General features: G+C 46.5%; 1 protein-coding gene across 2 annotated transcripts in view; it reads left to right on the top strand.

Moving 5' to 3' along the window:
* The window catches only part of LOC134062187 (E3 ubiquitin-protein ligase Midline-1-like), a 42373-nt gene that overhangs the window by 1674 nt on the left and 19218 nt on the right, over positions 1-21481 (top strand). The window contains exons 1-2 of one of the 2 annotated variants that reach the window (XM_062518122.1): positions 17938-18284; positions 20068-20845. In XM_062518122.1, the coding sequence (XP_062374106.1) occupies positions 20129-20845 (717 nt within the window). In that variant the 5' untranslated portion in view covers positions 17938-18284; positions 20068-20128. Of the gene's footprint in view, positions 1-17937; positions 18285-20067; positions 20846-21481 lie in introns of those variants that run through there. The other variant, XM_062518120.1, reaches the window with a different exon arrangement.

Genomic DNA, 21481 nt, shown 5'->3' with positions numbered 1-21481 from the left:
TTGTGTCTGTTTTCCTGTAGTCGACTGTTTGTTGTGTGTTTGGAGTGAGTTTGTCCTATTGTGTGGGAGGAGTTCTACATAGAAAGGACACCAAAATAGAGTGCATGGCAAAGGCAGTTCTCATCGAGTTTTCGAAGGAACCCTTCAGTAATAAAAAAAACAAATAAAACTAAAAAAAAGGGTAAGAAAAGGAAAAAAAGAAAAGGTATATTAGCATTCCAATCATTGTGAAGTATATACGCAACATTTCAGGGGTATTGCCAGCGTAGAAGCACTGAGCTCTGAGGCTCACAAACGCAGCAGGCAAGCACTCCTTTCCCCAGTCCATAAAACCACTTCCCTTTTCTTCCATCTGACAGAGCCATAGAGTGTGAGTGCGTGCATGCTAAGTTCATTTCCCAAAAGCAGAAGAGCCACATCGTGAGTTAAGCCCCTTTAGTTTAATTACAGAATTAAAGTTTGCAGAGTTAATACTGACCAAGCTCTTCCCCTTAATTCCTCTCTGGACAGCATCCAGTGGGAAGAGTGTCAAAAGCTCTCCCTCCCCTCCCCGGCCCTTTCTCTTCCCCTCTTGTCCTATTCTCTGTGCTCCACACTGATGAGTGCTGCTCTTTGATCGCCTGTCTGTCTGATAGGCGCTCACGTTGTGTTTCCACGGCAACCTGCTACAGTAGAACAGGCACAAAGAATGATCTGTTGAGCGATTTCGGCCACTTTCGAGGTGAAAAGATGCCGCGGCGGGGAAAACGGGGAAGCCAATCGCGAACCAAAACACCCTTTCAGGACCAAAACTTTCTATAACCAGAGAAGCTTGTTTTTGCGTAGCTTTGATATTTTTGCACTGTTGCAGCAGTGAGACTGGTGGCCTGTATCTGAGTTTAGTTAATTCAGTAAGTATCAAGAGACTTCAGGAGAAGCAACTTCTCTTGCTAGCCTACATTGCTGCCTCTAGAGGGCAGTTCTGAGGCTGAGAAGTAGAACATTTGTCCCTATAGTACATGCATCCTTAACCAGAAAAGCTTCCTGCTTTATGCATTATGCACTATGGAGAAATCAAAATGGTGACTCAGACTTACAGATTTATGTTCTTTGTCTTTACATCTGTGTGTGTGTATGTGAGGGGGGGGGGGGGGGGTTGTGTTGTATGTTGTATTATTTAAAGCATATTGTTTTGAATCAAAACAGAGGGAAGACTGGTTGTGTATGTGAGTAACATTCACGATACTTTAAGTTATGTGAATGGGTGGGTGAGCCTCTGGGCCTGTGGGAAAACTTGTCTGTTAAAGCAAATGTTCCCTATAAACACAAACACACAGAGAGAGAGAGAGAGAGAGAGAGAGAGAGAGAGAGAGAGAGAATGTGTGTGTGTGTGTGTGTGTGTGTGTGTGAGAGAGAGAGAGAGAGAGAGAGAGAGAGAGAGAGAGAGAGAAAGAGAGAGAGAGAGAGACACGCTCATAGAATAGAGTAACACACATAGAATGACTGAGCACTCAGGTGTCCCCGCTGTGTTGTGATCACAGGTGCTGTAATTTGTTTGGCATAAAAGGTAGCGGTTCATCCGGGATTAAATTTAGAATATGGCTACGGATATCCAGTTCTCTATTCAAAGGGTTTTAACAAATGTCTCTAACCCTTTTCAAACTGGATTATTTTTTTTTAGTCTTTCTTATTATAGTGAAAATTCTGTTTTAACCAAATATGGTTCCCTCAAAAAAGCAGTCCCTTGCAAGCTGACCTCACTGCAATATAATTACATCATTTCTGTAACAGAGATGAAAATATGTCTTAGAGGGCTTGGTCTGAATAATGTAGCCAAACTACAATTCACATCAGCCATGCCAGAGCCAAATGAGCTCAAATGGATTGGGAGCCATTTGTTTCCAAGGTCACGCTCATATTTCACCGTCATGACATCGCTGAGTAGCTTACACAGAGTGCAGAAACATTTATTTAACATTTAACTTCAGAGAACCCCTCTGAACCCTCATTTGATCCTCTGGTGCCACTTTAGTGATTACAGTTTTTTCCAATTGCTAACACACTAAAATGACATTCATAGCACAATTATTCAAACTGACACACAGAGAGCAACACATCCTCTCAAGTCTCCAAATGCCTAAACACATTTTCAGCTTTACACACATTTTGCAATGCAAAATGGCACTTTTTGCATGCACTGAACACGGTTTTCTGCATAAGACACAAAAATCTGACATAAAGTCACATGTTTGCAGTTTCAAAACAATGCCATCCAAGATAACACACATGAGCTAATTGACCAATACGTGTGCCACCTAGCCAAACACCTCAATGCTTAATTTATACCACTTCCATCAGGAAGTAAGCACTATGAAAAGACCACAGGTAAGGTAAGGCAAGGCAACTTTATTTATATAGCACATTTTGTCCAGCAGGGCAACACAATGTGCTTTACAAAGATACAGTAAAAACAATACAGTAAAACAAGCGAACAACAAGCACCTTTTTTACAACAAAAATGGAAGACTTTGCAGGAAGAGAGAAGAGGGAGAGGGAGATTGAGAATGAGAGGGGAAGGGAGAGTCCAATAAAAATATACTTGCTGTGCATATGTTGCACTGACTTGGTGAAAAGAAAGTTTGAACAGCATGCATCTGTATCTGCAAATATTTATGTGCACGTAAAGAACTTTCTACTTAAACTATTTTAGAATTATGGCAAAGCATACTAAAGATAAGAGTGTTTTCCATTATGACCAACAGTGTGTATTTGCTTAGACAAAAATCTTGTGAAAGAATGAAGTGTGCGCCATGTGGTGCAAAAGTTTGATTTTGGTAATGTTATATGCAGTTTTGGTTGCAGTGTTTCATTTTGCTAGGTAGATTGAGGTATTTTGCAATTTGGGGTGTGGTTTTGAGAATTGTGTGTGAATTTTCAAAATTGTGTGCGAGTTTTCAAAATTGTGTTTTAGCAATTGGAAAAAACTGTAAAGTGACAAAAAAAAAAGAAAATACTATGAAGTTATTGCAATGAGTGTCTTGCTAGGCAGCATTACGCAAATTGTAGCAAATTGTAGGCTGTCGATGTGCATTATCCATGCAAACCAATTTTTGCATTTTTGAGAATCTCCTTTAACCAAAAGTTTTTGTTTTGCCTAAACAAATTGCACATAGTGGCCACCAACACACAAAGTGTGTTTTGCAACTGTACAACGGAGTATGTGTGACTGCAAACATGACACTTGTAGGAAATAATTGAATGTGTTGCGGGTCGTACAACTGCTGGTCTAATTCTTCGGTCAGAAAGAATGCAAATCTTCCAGGGAGATGTTATTGACCATTTATTCCACAATCCAAAAGTATCTGACTTGTATGTTGAATTATAATTTGTTAAGTTGTATTGTTTGTCATGTGTTGTATCAAGTTGTGGTTTCTAGAAAATAATAAATACAGAATACAATCAGAATCAGATTGTTACTGTGTAATCAAGAAATGCTAAATATACATTACTATACTGAAGAGGGTAAATGTCAGTAATAACACCACGAAGTGGCAGTATAAAGTAACACGTGGAAAGCCTAAAATAACGTGACTTACATGGCTAAACATTCCACACATTCGCGGCAATTAAACTAATATGTTTTAAGACATCGTACTCTTATTAAACAACAGTTAACAGTAGTAAATGTCACTTACATTTAGTCATCAACGCACAACAGGACAAAATAAAGTGCTACGTTTCCAAACAATGTGCTGGACTAACAGTAACGTCTCTACACATTCAGATCGCGCACCAAAAGAAAAGCATGCGTACACACGTAACCCTCGTGGACAACGCAAGATGCTCTTAAAGAGACAACGTCCCTTTTCGGGAGGAGCAGGGATTTTGTACAGCCGCCCCCAAATTTACAAGCTAAATTTGTGAACAACATAAAGTCCTTGCGCACCAGTGTTTAGGTTACACCAGTTACATCATTGGGCATTTCAGGCAAGTCAATCAGTTTGGCAACTGGACGAAGATAAGTCTTGCCATTGATGTCCACTTCAGCTGTCCGGATCTTCCCGTCATCACTTGCGATAACCTTGCTCACCCGTCCAACAGGCCACAAGGCACGAGGGAGTTGATAATCCATCACAAGGACTACCTGTCCAACAGAGAGATCGCCTGTAGAGCCCTTCCATTTCTGCCGCAGTTGAAGGTTGGGTAGATATCTTCGGATGAACTGGCTCCAGAAGTGGTCAGCGATGACCTGGCTGTGTCGGTAGCGTCTTCGTCCCAGTAGAGCCTCAGGCCCATACAAGGCCTGTGGCAGGGATGCATCACGCCGCCCCATCAAGAGCAGATTAGGCGTGACTGGGTCTGGGTCTGCCACATCTGATGATGCATATCCCAGTGGCTTTGAATTTAAAATTCCTTCAACCTCCACTAACACTGTGGCAAGAACCTCCTCAGGCATTGGCTGATCTCTAAGTACCACTTGAAGGGCAGCCTTGGCAGATTTTATCTCCCTTTCCCATGCTCCTCCGAAGTGTGGTGCATGGGGAGGATTGTATCTGAAGGAGATACTCTGTCCAGCAAGCTGTTCTTTGAGGGAAGGTTCAAGTTGAGCAAGGGCCTCTTTGAGTTCTCTGTCCCCTCCACGAAAATTAGTACCTTGATCGCAGATGAGCTCAAAGGGTTTCCCTCGCCTGGCCACGAATCTTCGAAGGGCAAGGAGGAAAGAATCTGTATCCATATGACAGAGGAGGTCCAGATGGACACACCTTGTGGTCAGGCACTTGAATATGATTCCCCACCTTTTTTCCTGTCTTCTGCCTATTTTCACATTGTAAGGGCCAAAACAGTCGACTCCTGTGGACCAGAAAGGGGGCTGATTCAGACGGAGCCGCGCAGCTGGCAAATCAGCCATCTGAGGTACCACAGGCCTTTTGCGCCACTTACAACATTCAGCGCACAGTCTCTGATGCTTTCGGATGGCCTGACGTCCTCGTAGTATCCAATATGACCTCCTGACTTCAGCAAAGACCCTCTCAGGACCGGGGTGAAGGAGGCGCTTGTCATAGTCCTGGATCAAGAGACGGGTAATCATGTGATCAGGGGAGAGGAGGATAGGATGAAGAGTGTCTTCACCTAGCTCTTCAGCCTTACGAAGCCTACCACCAACTCTTATGAGTCCAAGAACTCCATCCAATGCAGGTGAAAGGGAACTCAGTCTGCTGCTAGCTCGTATGACCTTGCCAGCTTTGAGTGCCGTCACCTCTTCAGGAAAGCTCTCAAGTTGTGCTCTCTTTAGAAGGGCAACTTCAGCTTCAATTCGTTCAGATGCTGTCATAGATGGTGAGGCCGCCCCATGGAGGGACTGATGAGTGGTAAGTAAAAGGTCATCCCACGATACACAGGAACTCAAGTCAGGAAGTGATGCGTCGGTGGTGGAAATAGTACCACAGAAGAGACCCTGTCGAAGCTCTGTAGCATCATCCACAACCATGGAGGGAGAAACTGGCCAATGCTCAAGTGGATGCTGAAGGAAAGGAGGGCCGTTACGCCAGCGATTGGGTTGTGCAAGCTGGACCAAACTCAGTCCTCGGGTTATGTCGTCCGCTGGATTATTCTTGGAATCGACATACTTCCAATTATCAGCACCAACCAGCTCTTGTATTTCGGCAACACGAGTTCCCACAAACACTTTATATTGCTGAGATTCAGACTGGATCCACTTCAATACGGTGGTGGAATCTGACCACATGATGCAGCGTTTGATGGGTAGTGTGAGCTCTCCATTCAGGACTTTGGCAAGTTGGGCGCCACTCAGCGCTGCACATAATTCCAGACGCGGGATCGATAACTGCCTCTTGGGGGCAACCCGTGATCGTGCCATTATGAATGAGACATGAGTTTGACCAGCTGTGTCCACCACACGCAGGTAAGCCACAGCCCCATACGCTTTCTCTGATGCATCACTGAATACATGCAACTCCACTTCTTCATTTGTGATGTTGAATGGAGTGTAACGCCGGGGAATGGTGACATTTTGCAGGTCAACCAGCTCAGATTCCCATGCCTGCCATATTGGAAGCAAGTCATCTTGAATGGGATCATCCCACTGACGCTCAGTCCGCCACAGTGCCTGTACCAGTACTTTAGCCCTGGTGGTATATGGGATTATGAACCCCAAAGGATCATACTGGCTTGCAAGTACGCGATACACCGTCCTCATGGTAGGCTCTGTGTTGGGGGTGAATCTATGCTTGTAACCTAGCTCATCAGAAAGGCAGTGCCAACGAAGACCAAGAGTAGACTCTTGAGGCTCTGTCTTGTTGGCTGAGAACCAAAGTTCGCAGGACTCTGACCTGGCGTCAGAGGGGAGATGGGAAACTACATCTGGGATATTGCTGGCCCACTGCCTGACATCAAATCCACCTTTGGCAAATAAAGCTCTCATTTTGACGATGAGTGCATTGGCCTGCTGAGGACATGGCAGAGACTGGAGACAGTTGTCCACATAGAAGGCGCTCAAGACTGATTCCATCACATCTTCATTGCCCTCTGCATGGTCCCTGACGTGCCTTTGGACTGCATAAGTGGCGCAGCAGGGGCTGCATGTAGTCCCAAATGGTAACACACGCCACTCATATATGTCTGGCTTCCGGTCTCGTTCCATGTCTCGCCACAGGAAGCGCAAGAAAGGCTGATCTTTTGTGAGGAGCCTCACCTGGTGAAACATTGCACGAATATCACCACTGATGGCAACAGCATGCTCTCTAAACCTGAGTAGTACTCCCACTAAGGGTGGACCTAGGTTGGGACCAGGTAGCAGGTTGTTGTTGAGGTTGAGCTCCTGATACGTGAAAGAGCAGTTGAACACAACTCTTGCTTTCCCATTATGGTACACCATGTGATGGGGAATATACCATGAGTTGAGGGAATTCTCAGCTTCCTCACCGGTTATTCTCACAGCATATCCAGCTTCCTCCAATTTGTGTATTTCTTTGTTGTAGATGGAGGCCTGTTCTGGATTACTTGACAACCGTCGCTCAGTACCTCGCATGAGCCCCATTACAGCAGAAGATGGTGCTTGAAGCACAGGGATGTCTTTCTTCCAGAGAAGAGGTGTAGCATATCTCTTTACACCATCCACCTCGACCCGCACTGAATCCTTCTCCAGCAGAGCAAGTGCAGCATTGTCTTGCTTGGACCGTGTTATCTCCTTACCATGGTGTTGTGGCAGAGTGTCCAGCTGCCACAATTTCTCCACATTATGCCGTAGCTCTTGAGCTGGTGATAGAAAGGAGATATGTAGGCAGGAACTCTGTCGGCAGGGCTGTTGTAGGAAGGTTGCAGGTCCTTGGATAGCCCATCCTAACTGAGTGCACACAGCAACAGGAGTGCCTGGTGATCCCATGCGGATTGGATGTATGGCTGTGATCAGATGTGGGTTGTCTGACCCAATTAGAATCAAGGGTTTTGTTTTGCTGAAGGCAGTAATAGGAACATCTCGTAGGTAATGATACTTTCTCTTGAGAACGTCAGCTGGGCAGGATTGCTCTGCAAGGTCCAACTCTGCAGAAGTGAATGCTCTCTGGAGCTTGTGCTTGACACCAAGGTTGGATATGGCAGATATCTCCAGTGTAACAGAAGCTCCCTGCAATTGGACGATGTCCTGTCTGATTGTTCTCAGAGTAAGACATTCAGGCTCCTCTTTGAGGCCAAGATGTTTCACTGCAGCAGGCAATATGATAGTCCTCTCGGAGCCATCGTCAAGCAGCGCGTGAGTGTCCAGAGTCCTTCTTCCATGACGTAAACGGACAGGAACAACTTTGAGCATCACTCGACGTGAGTGACTGACCTGGTCCATGTAAACGACGGTAGATGCAGTGCTGACAGTCAGGACACTCTGTCGTGATGTAGTCGCTACCTCATGCAGAGTGAGCAGGTGTTGTTCACCACATGTGGAGCAGGGCTTCTTTAAAGTGCAACTGTCAGGCTTGTGACCTCTACCACATCTCCAGCACCTGTTCTGTTGTTTGATCCATTCGGCCTTCTGGGAGGAGTTCAATTTAGTGAAGTCTGAACATCCATTTAGATAATGCTCTTGATTCTTACAATATGGACAAAAAGGCTTGAATCGTTCACGTTTCTTTGATGATGCAGATTCAGCCGAAGGCTGAATGGGCTTTGATGTTTGTGGAGTATCCTGCGCAGTATTCAACAACACTGTGGTGTGCTTTCCCTTTGGATGTTTTGCAGACCTGGATACACCACGTTCAGCTTGCCCTTGTGTCCCTTCTGAGGCGCGACGAGATATCTGGAGAGCCTGTGATTTAGTTTCCAACCATGTAGCTAAATCCACCAGAGTGTATGTTCTGCTCGACCCACTTGTGATGATACCTCGCCTCAGACAGTGTTCAACAAAGGAGTCTCTGTAGTTCACAGGGAGTTTGCTAAGCAAAGTGTCAACATGTGAGCCACATTGAAGCTCATATCTGGCAGGCCCGTCTGTGGAATTTAGCATACCAACTAGTGAGTTGACTGCCGTGCTGAAGTCTTCAAAGCCTTGAGCATCTCCGATTCTGATCGCAGGTGTCTGCTGAAGTGCCTTTAATTCACTTTGGATGAGTGATCGAGGTTGGCCATATCTCTGGTCCAAGGCATGCATTGCACTGCTGTAAGGCTGTTGGCTGTTTATGTACCTCTTAGCTAACTGATAAGCTGCAGGCAGTTTCAATAGGTCAAGGAGGACCTGAAACTTATAATCCTCTGTCAGATGGCGATGAGGGCCTAAAACAGTGTCCAAGCCTTTCTTTAGAACGATGAAATCACTCTCTTTGCCAGATGAGAATGCAGCTAGCTTAGGCTTAGGAATCCCATATGATGAAGCTATTGCCATCTCCATCAAACCAGGAGATCCAGCATCAGCTGTAGGGTAGGCAAAGGGAGGAGGCACTGGATAATGATATGGGTACCAGGGATGAGGCCCATTAGGTGGATGAAAGGGTGGCACTGCATAAGGCAGATACCCTGGTCTGTGAGGGGCAGGGTACTCTGGATACTGTGGCCCCAACAATGGTTGGAATGGCGGAGGCTGCACAGGCGGAGGCTGGACCGGCGGTGGCTGCACAGGCGGAGGCCGGACAGGCTGAGGCTGAACAGGCGGTGGCTGGACTGGCGGAGGCTGCACAGGCGGAGGCCAGACAGGCTGAGGCTGAACGGGCGGTGGCTGCACAGGCGGAGGCCAGACAGGCTGAGGCTGAACAGGTGGTGGCTGCACAGGCGGAGGCTGCACAGGTGGTGGCCGGACAGGCACAGGCTGGACAGGTTGCGGCTGCACGGGTGCAGGCTGCACAGGTGGTGGCTGCACTGGCACAGGCTGCACAGGTTGTGGCTGCACGGGCGCAGCAGGCTGCACAGGTGGTGGCTGCACGGGCGCAGGCTGGACAGGTTGCGGCTGCACGGGTGCAGGCTGCACAGGTGGTGGCTGCACTGGCGCAGGCTGCACAGGTTGTGGCTGCACGGGCGCAGCAGGCTGCACAGGTGGTGGCTGCACGGGCGCAGGCTGCACAGGTGGTGGCTGCACTGATGCAGGCTGCACTGGTTGTGGCTGCAAGGGCGCAGGCTGCACAGGTTGTGGCTGCACGGGCGCAGGCTGCACATGTGGCGGTGACAGCCGCAGAAGAGGAGAGTGCACTGGAGTTGAATGTGAGTGCGGTGAAGAGGGAACAATCCCGGGCTCCCTTGTGGTCTGAAGCATCAACTGTCCCGGCGTCAGATGAGACTCCGTCCACGTTGTTGTAGTAGCCGCGGGTTGGTAATGTCCCCCAACAGACACTGGTTGCCTTGGCTGCAGCTCCAGTGGCCATGACTCAGTGGTTGCAGAAGACATAAATGGATTAGTCAGTTCCCGCACATAGGAATGACTAGGTGGCTCAGTCCATGAGGGCTGTGAAGCTGTAGAAGGCTCGAGAGGAGTTCTCTGTGGTGAGTGGATAGTAGCCACTGATGAACGAGCAAAGGGAAAATGTGGCAGGCTACTGCTATACCGCTGGTTAAGGAAAGTTGACCTTGGATACTCTTGGGAAAAACTCAGAGAGCTTGGCGGATAGGGTGTTCTTCTAGCATCTTCCATTACTACCTGGAGCTCTCTCAGCTCAATGCTTAGGCTTCGCCATCTCTCTTCTAGATGGTCTAGTAGTCCAAGGTCTCTGCTTGCAGCTCCAGAAGGTGCAGATGATACATAACTGGTGTTAGCTTCATGGCTTGCACGTGATACTGGTCTTTCAGAAGAAGTCACATTACCAGTGGAAGGAATGAGATTGGGCTGATGTGGATGGCTGAGCACATAGTTCTCTAAGTAGGCAGGGGGATGCCGGCTCCGTATGGGACGAGAATCAGGCAAATGTGCTCCATCCTGGACATCTCTGGAAGGATCCATGACGCAGCAGATGTACTCTCCGGCTCAGAAGGACCAATTTTGTAGGAAATAATTGAATGTGTTGCGGGTCGTACAACTGCTGGTCTAATTCTTCGGTCAGAAAGAATGCAAATCTTCCAGGGAGATGTTATTGACCATTTATTCCACAATCCAAAAGTATCTGACTTGTATGTTGAATTATAATTTGTTAAGTTGTATTGTTTGTCATGTGTTGTATCAAGTTGTGGTTTCTAGAAAATAATAAATACAGAATACAATCAGAATCAGATTGTTACTGTGTAATCAAGAAATGCTAAATATACATTACTATACTGAAGAGGGTAAATGTCAGTAATAACACCACGAAGTGGCAGTATAAAGTAACACGTGGAAAGCCTAAAATAACGTGACTTACATGGCTAAACATTCCACACATTCGCGGCAATTAAACTAATATGTTTTAAGACATCGTACTCTTATTAAACAACAGTTAACAGTAGTAAATGTCACTTACATTTAGTCATCAACGCACAACAGGACAAAATAAAGTGCTACGTTTCCAAACAATGTGCTGGACTAACAGTAACGTCTCTACACATTCAGATCGCGCACCAAAAGAAAAGCATGCGTACACACGTAACCCTCGTGGACAACGCAAGATGCTCTTAAAGAGACAACGTCCCTTTTCGGGAGGAGCAGGGATTTTGTACAACACTCTCTCAAATATCTAAAATAACTCTGTCATAAAGTGTACCATGACACCTGCCAGACAACTATGTCATCTGATAATATATGACTCAATTCTAAACAACATTCTGTGCTATTCCACCCAGCAACAGACATCACAAGCTAACCTGAATAACAGATGTGTGTATTTACCAACTGTGCTTGACAACGTCAACTCACACCCGTGTCAGGACAGTTAAGACACTGACCATAGATTTGGAAATCAGTTTGGTTGGTTATCTTGATCAAGCTGTGCAACGTAGCAAAGTTTGAAACAAGACAAGATCAAGCTTTTCAGGAAGACGTCACTTCTACTTTGGACTTGAGCCATTCCTGTCCGAGACCAGACGGCTAAAGTGATCTGACGTGTGGTTTACGCTGCTGTCATGAGATGATTTAAGCTACGGCTACAGGTGTCAGAGTTGATTAGAACGGCTCGAGTGTCAGCACATCTCACCGCTCATCTCACCGCACAACTGTATGGGATGGTTCTCTGCTATGATGTGTGACACTTGTCGGAGCTATTTAGAGTTTGTGTCGGAGTGTGTCGGACAGACAGCTCTCTCTGTGTGCTACTGGGTTTCGCTGTTGGGCTCGTCCCTGAGTTACAGGATGGGGAGCGGAGCGTCCATCTGTTTCAGGTTACGAAGGACATGAAAGATGGCACCAGCTCCGCTACAGAGTAATGGGCCGCACGAGCCCTATCGCTCTCATCAGTCATGGAAGAGATCCATAGAGCTGTGCTTGCTGTGCCACAGGTTTTGAGATTAGAGTTCATTTTTCTTCCTTCCTTCCCTCTGCTTTGCATGCTCTTGTTGCATTTCTTATTATCTATGTGTGTGTGTGTGTGTGTGTGTGTGTGTGTGTGTGTGTGTGTGTGTGTGTGAGTGTGAGTGTGAGTGTGAGTGTGAGTGTGTGTGTGTGTGTGTGTGTCTGTGTGTGTGTGTGTGTGTGTGTGCATGCAAAGGTCTATCTGTGTAAGTGTGTTTGAGTGCAGACGCTCCAGGAGCTGTGTTAAGGAGCAACTCTAGGGCCCTGCATCAGTGGCAAAATAGGCCATAGCGATCCCATGCCATGTAAGCGGAGTTGACAGTAAGCATTCCTCCAGCATTATTCTGCTCTTAAACTTCATATTTGTCCATATTGAGGTCAGTGCTGGGGAGGGAGATGCTGTAGACTTTATTTGGGGGGGGGGGCATGTGTGTGAGTGTGTGTGTGTGGAGGGGGGTGGTAGATCTGCCAGATTAGGGCTCGTCTAATCATCCCCCGCTCGCCTTGGCCTCTCATCATCGCCCAATCCCGTTAGCCGTGACGGCCCCCTCCGTGCCTCTGAGTCACACTTAAAAGGCGCGTCTGATTGGTCACGGGCCCGGTGGACGGGCGGGATTAGCGACGGCCTGCCAGAGAGCGGCGGCCAGAGAATGGAGAGAGGTGGGTGGCGCGGCCAAGCGCTGCTCTCTAATGAGGAGGAAATGACATCCTCCAGCGATCATTACAGCTATGCTGGGGAATGTGAGGACTCGTACGCCCCCACCCATCAACACACAATGGCTAGAGGAGATGCAAAAAATCATATCAGTTTATTCAGCAATATGCCCCCACCAGATATACATAGCCACGCTCACTTTTCAACTGCACGCACCACGCTAACAATAACAGTTATTCTATTTTAGCGGATTAGAATTTCACAAGGCTCCCCTCCTTTCAATCAGCTAAAAGGATCATGTTAATCTGTGCATTGTTTTGCCTGCCTGCTTGGATCAGCATAACAAAGACACATTCAACATCATACCCACAAACCTCCTATGAGAACAATAACCAGTAGGACAAAAGGACTCATTATATCCAGGACTGACTGGATCGGACCCGACACCACAAGGTTCTGACCGTGGTCATGAGTTCACACATAGGGGTGAGATTAGAAAACAGCAAACTGTCACCAGCCCTAATCCACACAGATTATCGGGGTCAGGGGCTCTGCAGGGGCCCACTAATACAGTTAGCTGTCAATCATGGGAAGTGTCACCATGACTACCAGCACCTCCATCACCTCTGACGCTTCAGGACAGAAGGCAGGTGAGAGGTGAAGGTGCGGTAATACAGAGCTCCTTTGACACGAGCAACATATCCCAACTGTCCTTCGAGACCTCTCCCACTCCCCCCGAGTATCTTCCTGATGTTTTACATAATGATGGGAAATATGTACTGGTTCCTGCAGATGTTCTTGTGCACTTTTTTTCCCTACATCGTCCTAATATATGGAAAATGACTTGACTTAAAATGCACCCCCTGTAAAAAAGATCATAAAACCACTTTAAGATTCAGATATTGTAAAGCCATTAACGTGTTGGCGATAGGAATATTTCCATGGTGGGTTACAATATGGCCACAAATATTCACAACAACCTACTACTCTTCCTGCTGTGTCACTTTAAACAGCTGCTTCTGACTTTTCCAACTAAACATTTTCCATCCGTTAAATCTCACCGAACCGAATCTGGCAGAAAAAGCATTGAATGTGCTCTGATGATGTAATTGAATGATGCCTATAGAGCCACGATGCGTAAACAGCTAACTTTTGTCTGCCTGCTTCACCCATGTATTGTTCTTTTCCATTTCATCTCTCTCTCTCTCTTTCTCTCTTTTTCTCTCTCTCTCTTTTTCTCTCATTCTCTCTCTCATCTCTCTCTCTCTTTTTCTCTCATTCTCTCTCTCTTTTTCTCTCTCTCTCTCTCTCTCTCTCTCTCTCTCTCTCTCTGGCGTGGGCTAGCAGTGGAGTGAGCGGCTGTACATGCATGCTGATTGCGTTAGATAGGTCAATGCCTTTGACCCACTTGGAGCTCCGCACTCCGCAGGACGCCACACTCACTCATGTCAAATGGCAGGATGGGCAATTGCCCTCCATTTTGTAAGAGCAGCGCTCTACTGGTTTGGTTTTTTTCTTCCCCCTCTCTCCCTCTCTCCCCCTCTCTCTCTCCCTCTTTCTCTCTCTTTTCTGAATTCCCCCTCTCCTGGAATGACAGGCATGCTGTTATATAAGGCACCGTTTCTGTTTTGCTGGGCTGCGGATGTCTTTTGCTTGGCGATTCTGTGGCACGGCGACAGAATATGATGATGATCTGTTACAGAACTAAAATAAAAAGTGAGCTTCTGACACGTCTGGCCAGTCAACTGGGATCGTTTCGGTATGCGTGACATACAGTTTGTCCAGTGGTGTCAGAGGGTTGGTAGTGACACAGGACACATACAGTCCGAATCAGAGCGTGAATAGAAATGTCCTGGTCACTGACACTGCCAATTGTGGATTACAAAGATTTGATTAAAATCACTTCTGAAAAGTATCATGCCAGCCAAACCAACTATTTTCTTGTGATGGAAATGACAGACTCGGGCTTCTTAACTTACTGTGGCAATATCCAGAGACATACTTGTGACGTCGAAGGCCATGCAGCACAATCTCTGACCAAAAGATTTTGGGAATGTCTTATAAAATGGCACCCCGAGACAGCACCACAATCTGCTCTGTCCTCCATCTCAGGCTCTACAACAGGAGCCATTTTTAGATTTAAAAAATAAAGTGTATAAAAGAGGAAAAGGACCTTTCAATAATTAAATGGATCACAGCAACAATCACAGTGAGAATGCAGTAACTCTCCAGTCACTGTTAAATTATACACAAGTACTTTCGGTGTGTGTGTGTGTGTGTGTGTGTGTGTGTGTGTGTGTGTGTGTGTGTGTGTGTGTGTGTGTGTGTGTGTGTGTGTGTGTGTTCCTGCATCTTTAGTCTCCACAGGCAAGTTGCAGTGTGCTGTCCAATGAGTGTGCTGCATGTGTAAAACATCAGGTCATTTGATGTCAATTTTAAACTCAAGCCATTGAGAAAAATTATACAATTTTGTAATAATAATACAACAATTCTTAATTCAAGAGCACAATTAAATGTTGCATGTTCTCTTCACAAACAAATGTAATATTTGCCATTCATTCAATAATGAGGGCATAATGGCTGTGTCCAAAAGTCAAGGGTGCACGCTGGATAGTACCGTTCTTTCCAGTAGCGTCTCAGTTAGTTTGCTCCTCAGTATGCGTCCCTACATTTGGACAGCACAAACTAGTTGGCGTCACCTGACCTGGGGAGGGGGGTGTGTTGCTTGACGATTTGCATGACGTTTGGAGCATGACCTGCACTGCGCAATGGATTATGGGATATCTGAGGCCAAAAAAGATGCATCGATGCACGCTTGGAAGTACCCATCTAGTGAGAGCGCTTGACTTTTGGACAGTCTATTCTGACGTACTGTAACTTCCGGAAAAAGCACGCTGCCCAGCATATGTACTTATGTTTCAGACACAGCCAATATTTGTATCTACTGTATCTGTATGTATTGATGGTTAAATTAATATTACTCTCTGCAACTGATTACATATAGCATTTCATCTGAGTCCCCACTGGAAGACAGCATTTGAACAGGGAACTCCGTGTTAATATTACTCTCTGCAACTGATTACATATAGCATTTCATCTGAGTCCCCACTGGAAGACAGCATTTGAACAGGGAACTCTGTGTTGCTCACTGAACCCAGAGACCCCCTCCTGCTCCAGTCATCACCCTGACCTCATAGACCAATCAGCTGCCACCCAATCCAGCTTTCCCATTCCGCAATCCAGTGCCCACCCCTCAGGATAGATGTGTTGTGTGTGTGTGTGTGTGTGTGTGTGTGTGTGTGTGTGTGTGTGTGTGTGTGTGTGTGTGTACATGGACGTGTGATTCTACTGGTCTCTCGGGTGGGTTCAGCCTCAGTTCAGGCGGTGAGCCTTGGTGAGCCCTTTGGAAAGGTTGCCGTGCCCTGGCTCTCTGTCACTTCTCATTTAGACAAGATCAAAGATCCAGCGGACCTTCATGCTCACAGAGCTCCTTCCGCCTTTTCTCAAGGGTCTTGTTTCTGCCATCCTTCACCTGCAGGGTCAGTGATCCATCCATTTTTCACTGTAAACATCTGGGAGATATCAATTAGATACATCCCATAAGGTTAAATCATTTATCATGAGTATATGTCTCACACCTGTTTTTGACTGAGGTTAATTGTAGATATTGCTAAAAAGCCTTTAAAAGATTTGAGATGAGGATGAGGAGAAGTGAGTCTGGGTTGTGCGTCTGTAACCATGAGAACCATGAGAGAAAGCAGACAGGATGCTTCTACTAACAGACTGCACTGGATCAGAGAAACCCACATCAATGCCCTGATTCAACTGGGGTACCAGTGTTGTCTTCATGAGTGATAGCTAGGGTGCCCACCTCTGCCTGTCCAAGTGCAAACACATGCACACAAACACGCAACCAACCAACCTTGTCACGATCACAATGACTCTGCAGGTGTTGGTATTTAATTATATATTGACTTCAGGTTTGAAGAGCATGCTATTTCTCTTTTGCGAAAAACAATGGCAGCTTAATTTAACGGTATGGCTTTCCAAACTTTTGCACAATATCATAGCATTGTGTAGGAAGCATTTTGCATTTCTTGTACCACCTCTAAATAGACCATATCCACCAGAAGTTTCTGGAATGTTTCTTGGTTATACTTCACAAGACTACAAGACAAAAAGTTCCAGTACAGGCCAGATTAAGTTTTGCGTAATATCTCCCAAACTTGTCTATGACTTTTGCCAGAGATCAGCTGCCTGTGAGACCACGAGGGGGGAGGTGAATTTACTGTCAAACTCCTGACTGCTTGTTCATTTCTATCTTAGGTACAGGGTTTGCAAATATTTAATTCAAGATCATCTTGAAATTCTCATCAGGGGGTTCCACCAACAGTTTGTGAAGCCCTTCTTTAATATTTTACCGCTGCAAACTAGGTCTGAACCTTGGTTAAATATTTTACTGAGGCTGCAGCCCAGATGTCAGGTTTCATTAGATGGGGTCATGCAATGGGCCTCACTATCAGTAATAAAGCGCTTCAACTCATGAGCAGTAATGTGTTTACATGCATTGAGAATTTTGCATATGTCTATGGACATTTTGATTTTCGGTGGCTTACGGCTTGGGATAGTGCCTTTAGATATTCTATTCTAACTTGACAGAAAGCATTGTGCATTGTGCATTCTGAGGCAGACAAGGCATGGAGAGAGGATTATAACTGTAGGAAGCACATGGGATGTATTTGCCATTGGTAAATATACCTGTAATCCAAAAGAAAAACACACGAATACCAGAATAGATGAATACATTCACATTCAGATCAGTGCTGCACTAAAGACTCATTTTGAAATGACTAATCTTTCGGTTAATTTTTAATTAATTAGTCGACTAATCTATTTTTTTTATTATTCTTTTTTTAATCTTGTGTTTGTTATTTTGTTGAGTCCATTTTATTTTGAACCTAACTGCAGGGCCAACATGGTTTCCATGGTTTATGTTCCCCTAATGGGACAGCAGTGCTATGACTCTGCTCCTTAGAGGGGGAAAGATGTCCCCACACACCACCACCATACTACGGCTCTGTTGCAAAACTTGACTGTAGCAGATGCATGTGTGTGTGTGTGTGTGTGTGTGTGTGTGTGTGTGTGTGTGTGTGTGTGCGTGCGTCCGCCTGAGAGAATATCGTACAGAAATGCAGTCATTCACACTCAATGGCGGCCACCCCCACTTCCTCACCTTCCTCAATGTGTTGTGTCTGACAGGCCGAGTGGGACATGTCCAGTGACTGTGTTCAGGGCTTATAGTACACACACACACACACAGGGCAGGCAACCCCCCCACTAAACACACACACACACACACACACACACATCACCTCCTGTCAGAGCATGCAGGCACAGCCACTGTGTCGAGTAGAGGAAGCTGACTTTCCTGGAATTGTCGAGAACGAGAGCTTTCCTGTTATGCCGTAAAAAAAAAAAAAAAAAAAAGAAAAAGGAAAAAGAAGTCCAGCCAGAGCGCTGAGTTGATCAGACGGGGCGCTCCGGCTCACGGGATAATCACAGGGCACTTGGCGGGGGCGCGGAGACAGTCATGCCGCTTCTTAAGTCGTCTTAGACCTGCTAGAGCCGCGCGACTCGCTCGGGATCGCCGGGCTGTCGAGCATTGAGGGGATTTGGCTCGTTAGCCGTCTCGTGTCGTCTGCCACAGACATGGCTCTTCAAAGGGCACCCGGGCGAAATCCATCGGTGGGTCCTGATTTGTGTTTACTGCGTGAGTGAGGCTGTGCGTGTGTGACGGTGTCTTTATGAGTGAGTGAGAAAGAGAGAGAGAGAGTGAGAAAGTGTGTGTGTGTGTGTGTTTGTGTGTTTCTGGAGGGGGGGGGGGGGGGGGGGGGGGGTTCAGGAGATAAGTGAATTATGTTGGTTAGGAAAATCATCCATGCTCACTATGCATTGGACTGCATTAGATCACAATGTGCTTTAGTTGAACATGTGTGTCTGAGTGAGTGAGTGTGAGAGAGAGTATTTTGAGAGGACCTCTTGCTTGTGGTGGTCATTTGCTTCTGTGTGTAACCATAGTGAAGTGATAATAATGTGTTTGCATGTTTTCACTCATACAAAAATCTGAGCTTGGGGTTTGGGCAGGACATATGTTTCAATCACATGCAATTTTCCAAAAGCAGATTGTAGCCTGCACAGCAGTTGAAGCTTTTGGGTTTTCTGGTGCTGTCATATAAAGTGGCTTAGAAATTGGAATTGCATTTGTGAAAATGCAAACGTTGCTTTAGATGCATGAAATAAATATCAGCAATATTGCATTATCATATTTGCATGCAATGTCATTAGAAGCAAATCATTTAAAAAAACTCAAAAATGAATGGAAATGAATTCATTCACATTATGTCTACCATGGCTGGATTTCCACAAACTGTTGCTGGTTTCCTTTTTAAAACATCCTGAATAACATTTGCCGTTAGCAGCTGCGCTTAAGTCGCTCTACGTTTTCATTATTGTTATACCTTCGAAAACATGTTTTTGCTTCCCAGCTCAATTGTGTTCTCCCTAAAGTCATGTTGCTATTGCCGGGCTGACTCAGAGATGGGAATCCGGTTGTGAGGGCAGTGAGTCCAAGTGCTTGCGAAGTGGGTCAGTGAGGGAATGTGTCCCCACGGTGGGAAAAGATCACAAAGGCTCGGGCGGCCGCCTTTGCCACGGGGAGGACTACTCAGCCTCCCTGACTCATATGGTTACGTTAGAAAGGCCATATTGTGTCAAGGGGGATGGGAAAACAGTCACGAATCCTCAAATCAAATTATTACTAAGATAGAGAGGAAGGATGCGTTTCTGTCTATCGGTCATCACAAACGATTGTGATGTTGTGGTTTTCTGTTAAAATGTAAAACGTAAGTCATTACAACGTGTGTAATTAAGAGGTTATTAACAGGTTATAATGATAACGAGAGACAAGCTAACATGCTAAATATCCAAACAGTGATGTGGCTATTTGTAAGATATGCTCCAAGACTGGGGTGTTATTGCGTTAAGGTGGGCAAGTCCAAAGGAAAAAGTAACAGAAGTGCCATCATGGGTTAACGCAATGTTGTCGCTGAAGTCATTATTGAAGAGGAAATACAAAAATGTTTCAACAGGAAAACACTGCTTTTAAAGTGGTTTGATAAAGTAGCGGGCAGCATGAAGAAAAGCTCTTGTGTAAACATTAATTTCTCTAATAACGCTAAGTGCACCTTTTTGTTCTGTTTTTATTCGACTGTATAAGTGCATTGTGGGATTCATCTGGAAGCGGTCAATATAGGGAGTGAAAGTGCATTGTTTTGTGCCCCCATTCTGGCACAGCAATGATCATGCACTCTGTGCATTTGTCATCTCCCTCCGTTTATTCCCACATAAGTCCACATAGCAAATGTCGACAGCTCCACTGCATCTCTCTTTTTCCTCATAATCACAGTCCACAGCTCTCTTCTGCGGATGTTTAACCAAAACACACCCCTCTTCTGCTCTCCTCCTGCAGATAGCTTTGCGGCTTCCCTGGATTTCGCTGACGACCTCCCCGCTTGGCTCCGCCTGACAGGATGGACGCGCTGGAGTCGGAGCTGACCTGCCCAATCTGCCTGGAGCTCTTCGAGGACCCGCTGCTCTTGCCCTGTGCCCACAGCTTGTGTTTCGGCTGCGCCCACCGCATCCTCGTCTCGCACTGCGCCTCCAACGAACCCGTGCAGTCCATCGGCGCCTTCCAGTGCCCCACGTGCCGCTATGTCATCTCTCTGAGCCCGCAGCGCGGCCTGGACGGACTCAAACGCAACGTCACTCTCCAGAACATCATCGACCGCGTGCAGCGGGCCTCCTCGTCCACCTCCTCCCACGCTCTGCTGCTGCCGCCCAGCGGGCCCAGCTCGCCCGCCGAGGACGGACGCCCGCCGCTGCTGCTGTCGCCGCCGCCCTCCTCCGCCATGACCAGCGCGCCGCTCCCCGAGCCCGTGCAGTGCCAGTTCTGCGAGCAGGAGCCGCCGCAGGACGCCGTCAAGACGTGCGTCACCTGCGAGGTGTCCTACTGCGACGAGTGCCTGCGCGCCACGCACCCCAACAAGAAGCCCTTCACCGGCCACCGGCTCATCGAGCCGCTCCCGGACTCGCACCTGCGCGGCCTGCAGTGCCTGGAGCACGAGGACGAGAAGGTGAACATGTACTGTATCACCGACGAGCAGCTCATTTGCTCCCTGTGCAAGCTGGTGGGCCGGCACCGCGACCACCAGGTGGCAGCGCTGAGCGATCGCTACGAGAAGCTCAAGGTGGGCACGAAAATTTAGCTCTCGAATCTGAACGCAGGGGCACTTTGGCAGATCTCGGCGTTTCATGGATGACACAAACTCTCAAAGTAGTCATTTTACAGTTACTAATGGTACATACAGCAGGTCTACTGAAGGCCGCCAGATTTACCCAAACATAGTTTAACGTTTTTGATTGAGGCTACTTGCTAGGATCTTCTCTTTTTCTAAATAGAGAGAACGCACACTGTTAGCACAGTTAGCACAGCCACTGGGGGCATTGTAGCATGGCTCCCTTGACTCACCAGGACATCTTTCTCTTCCATAACTTTACACTCAGTGATGTCGGTGATGTGAGAATATAGGTCAGCTGGAAAACATGTTTACATACCACATTATGGGTCTGACTCTTCCCTGCATTGTACATTGTGTGGATAGCATATATCAAGTCTGTGTGTCTTTCAGCAAGAGTTAAGAGCTCTGACCTCGCAGGCTGAAGTACTGTCATTATCAGGTGCACCTTGATACAGTATGTCCAGCAATAATGCCGGCACTATGCACTACCAATGCATGGATCATGGCCAACTGGAGTGCATTCGGTGGAGAGAATAAGTAACGTCATAAAAATACTTCCTTTGTTTTAATTTACTGAGGATGTGA

The sequence above is a fragment of the Sardina pilchardus genome, chromosome 17 (assembly GCF_963854185.1).
Source record: "Sardina pilchardus chromosome 17, fSarPil1.1, whole genome shotgun sequence".
In the NCBI taxonomy this organism is placed as follows: domain Eukaryota; kingdom Metazoa; phylum Chordata; class Actinopteri; order Clupeiformes; family Clupeidae; genus Sardina; species Sardina pilchardus.
The sequence above is the reverse complement of the archived record's forward strand: the minus strand, read 5'-3'. Positions and strand labels throughout refer to the sequence as shown.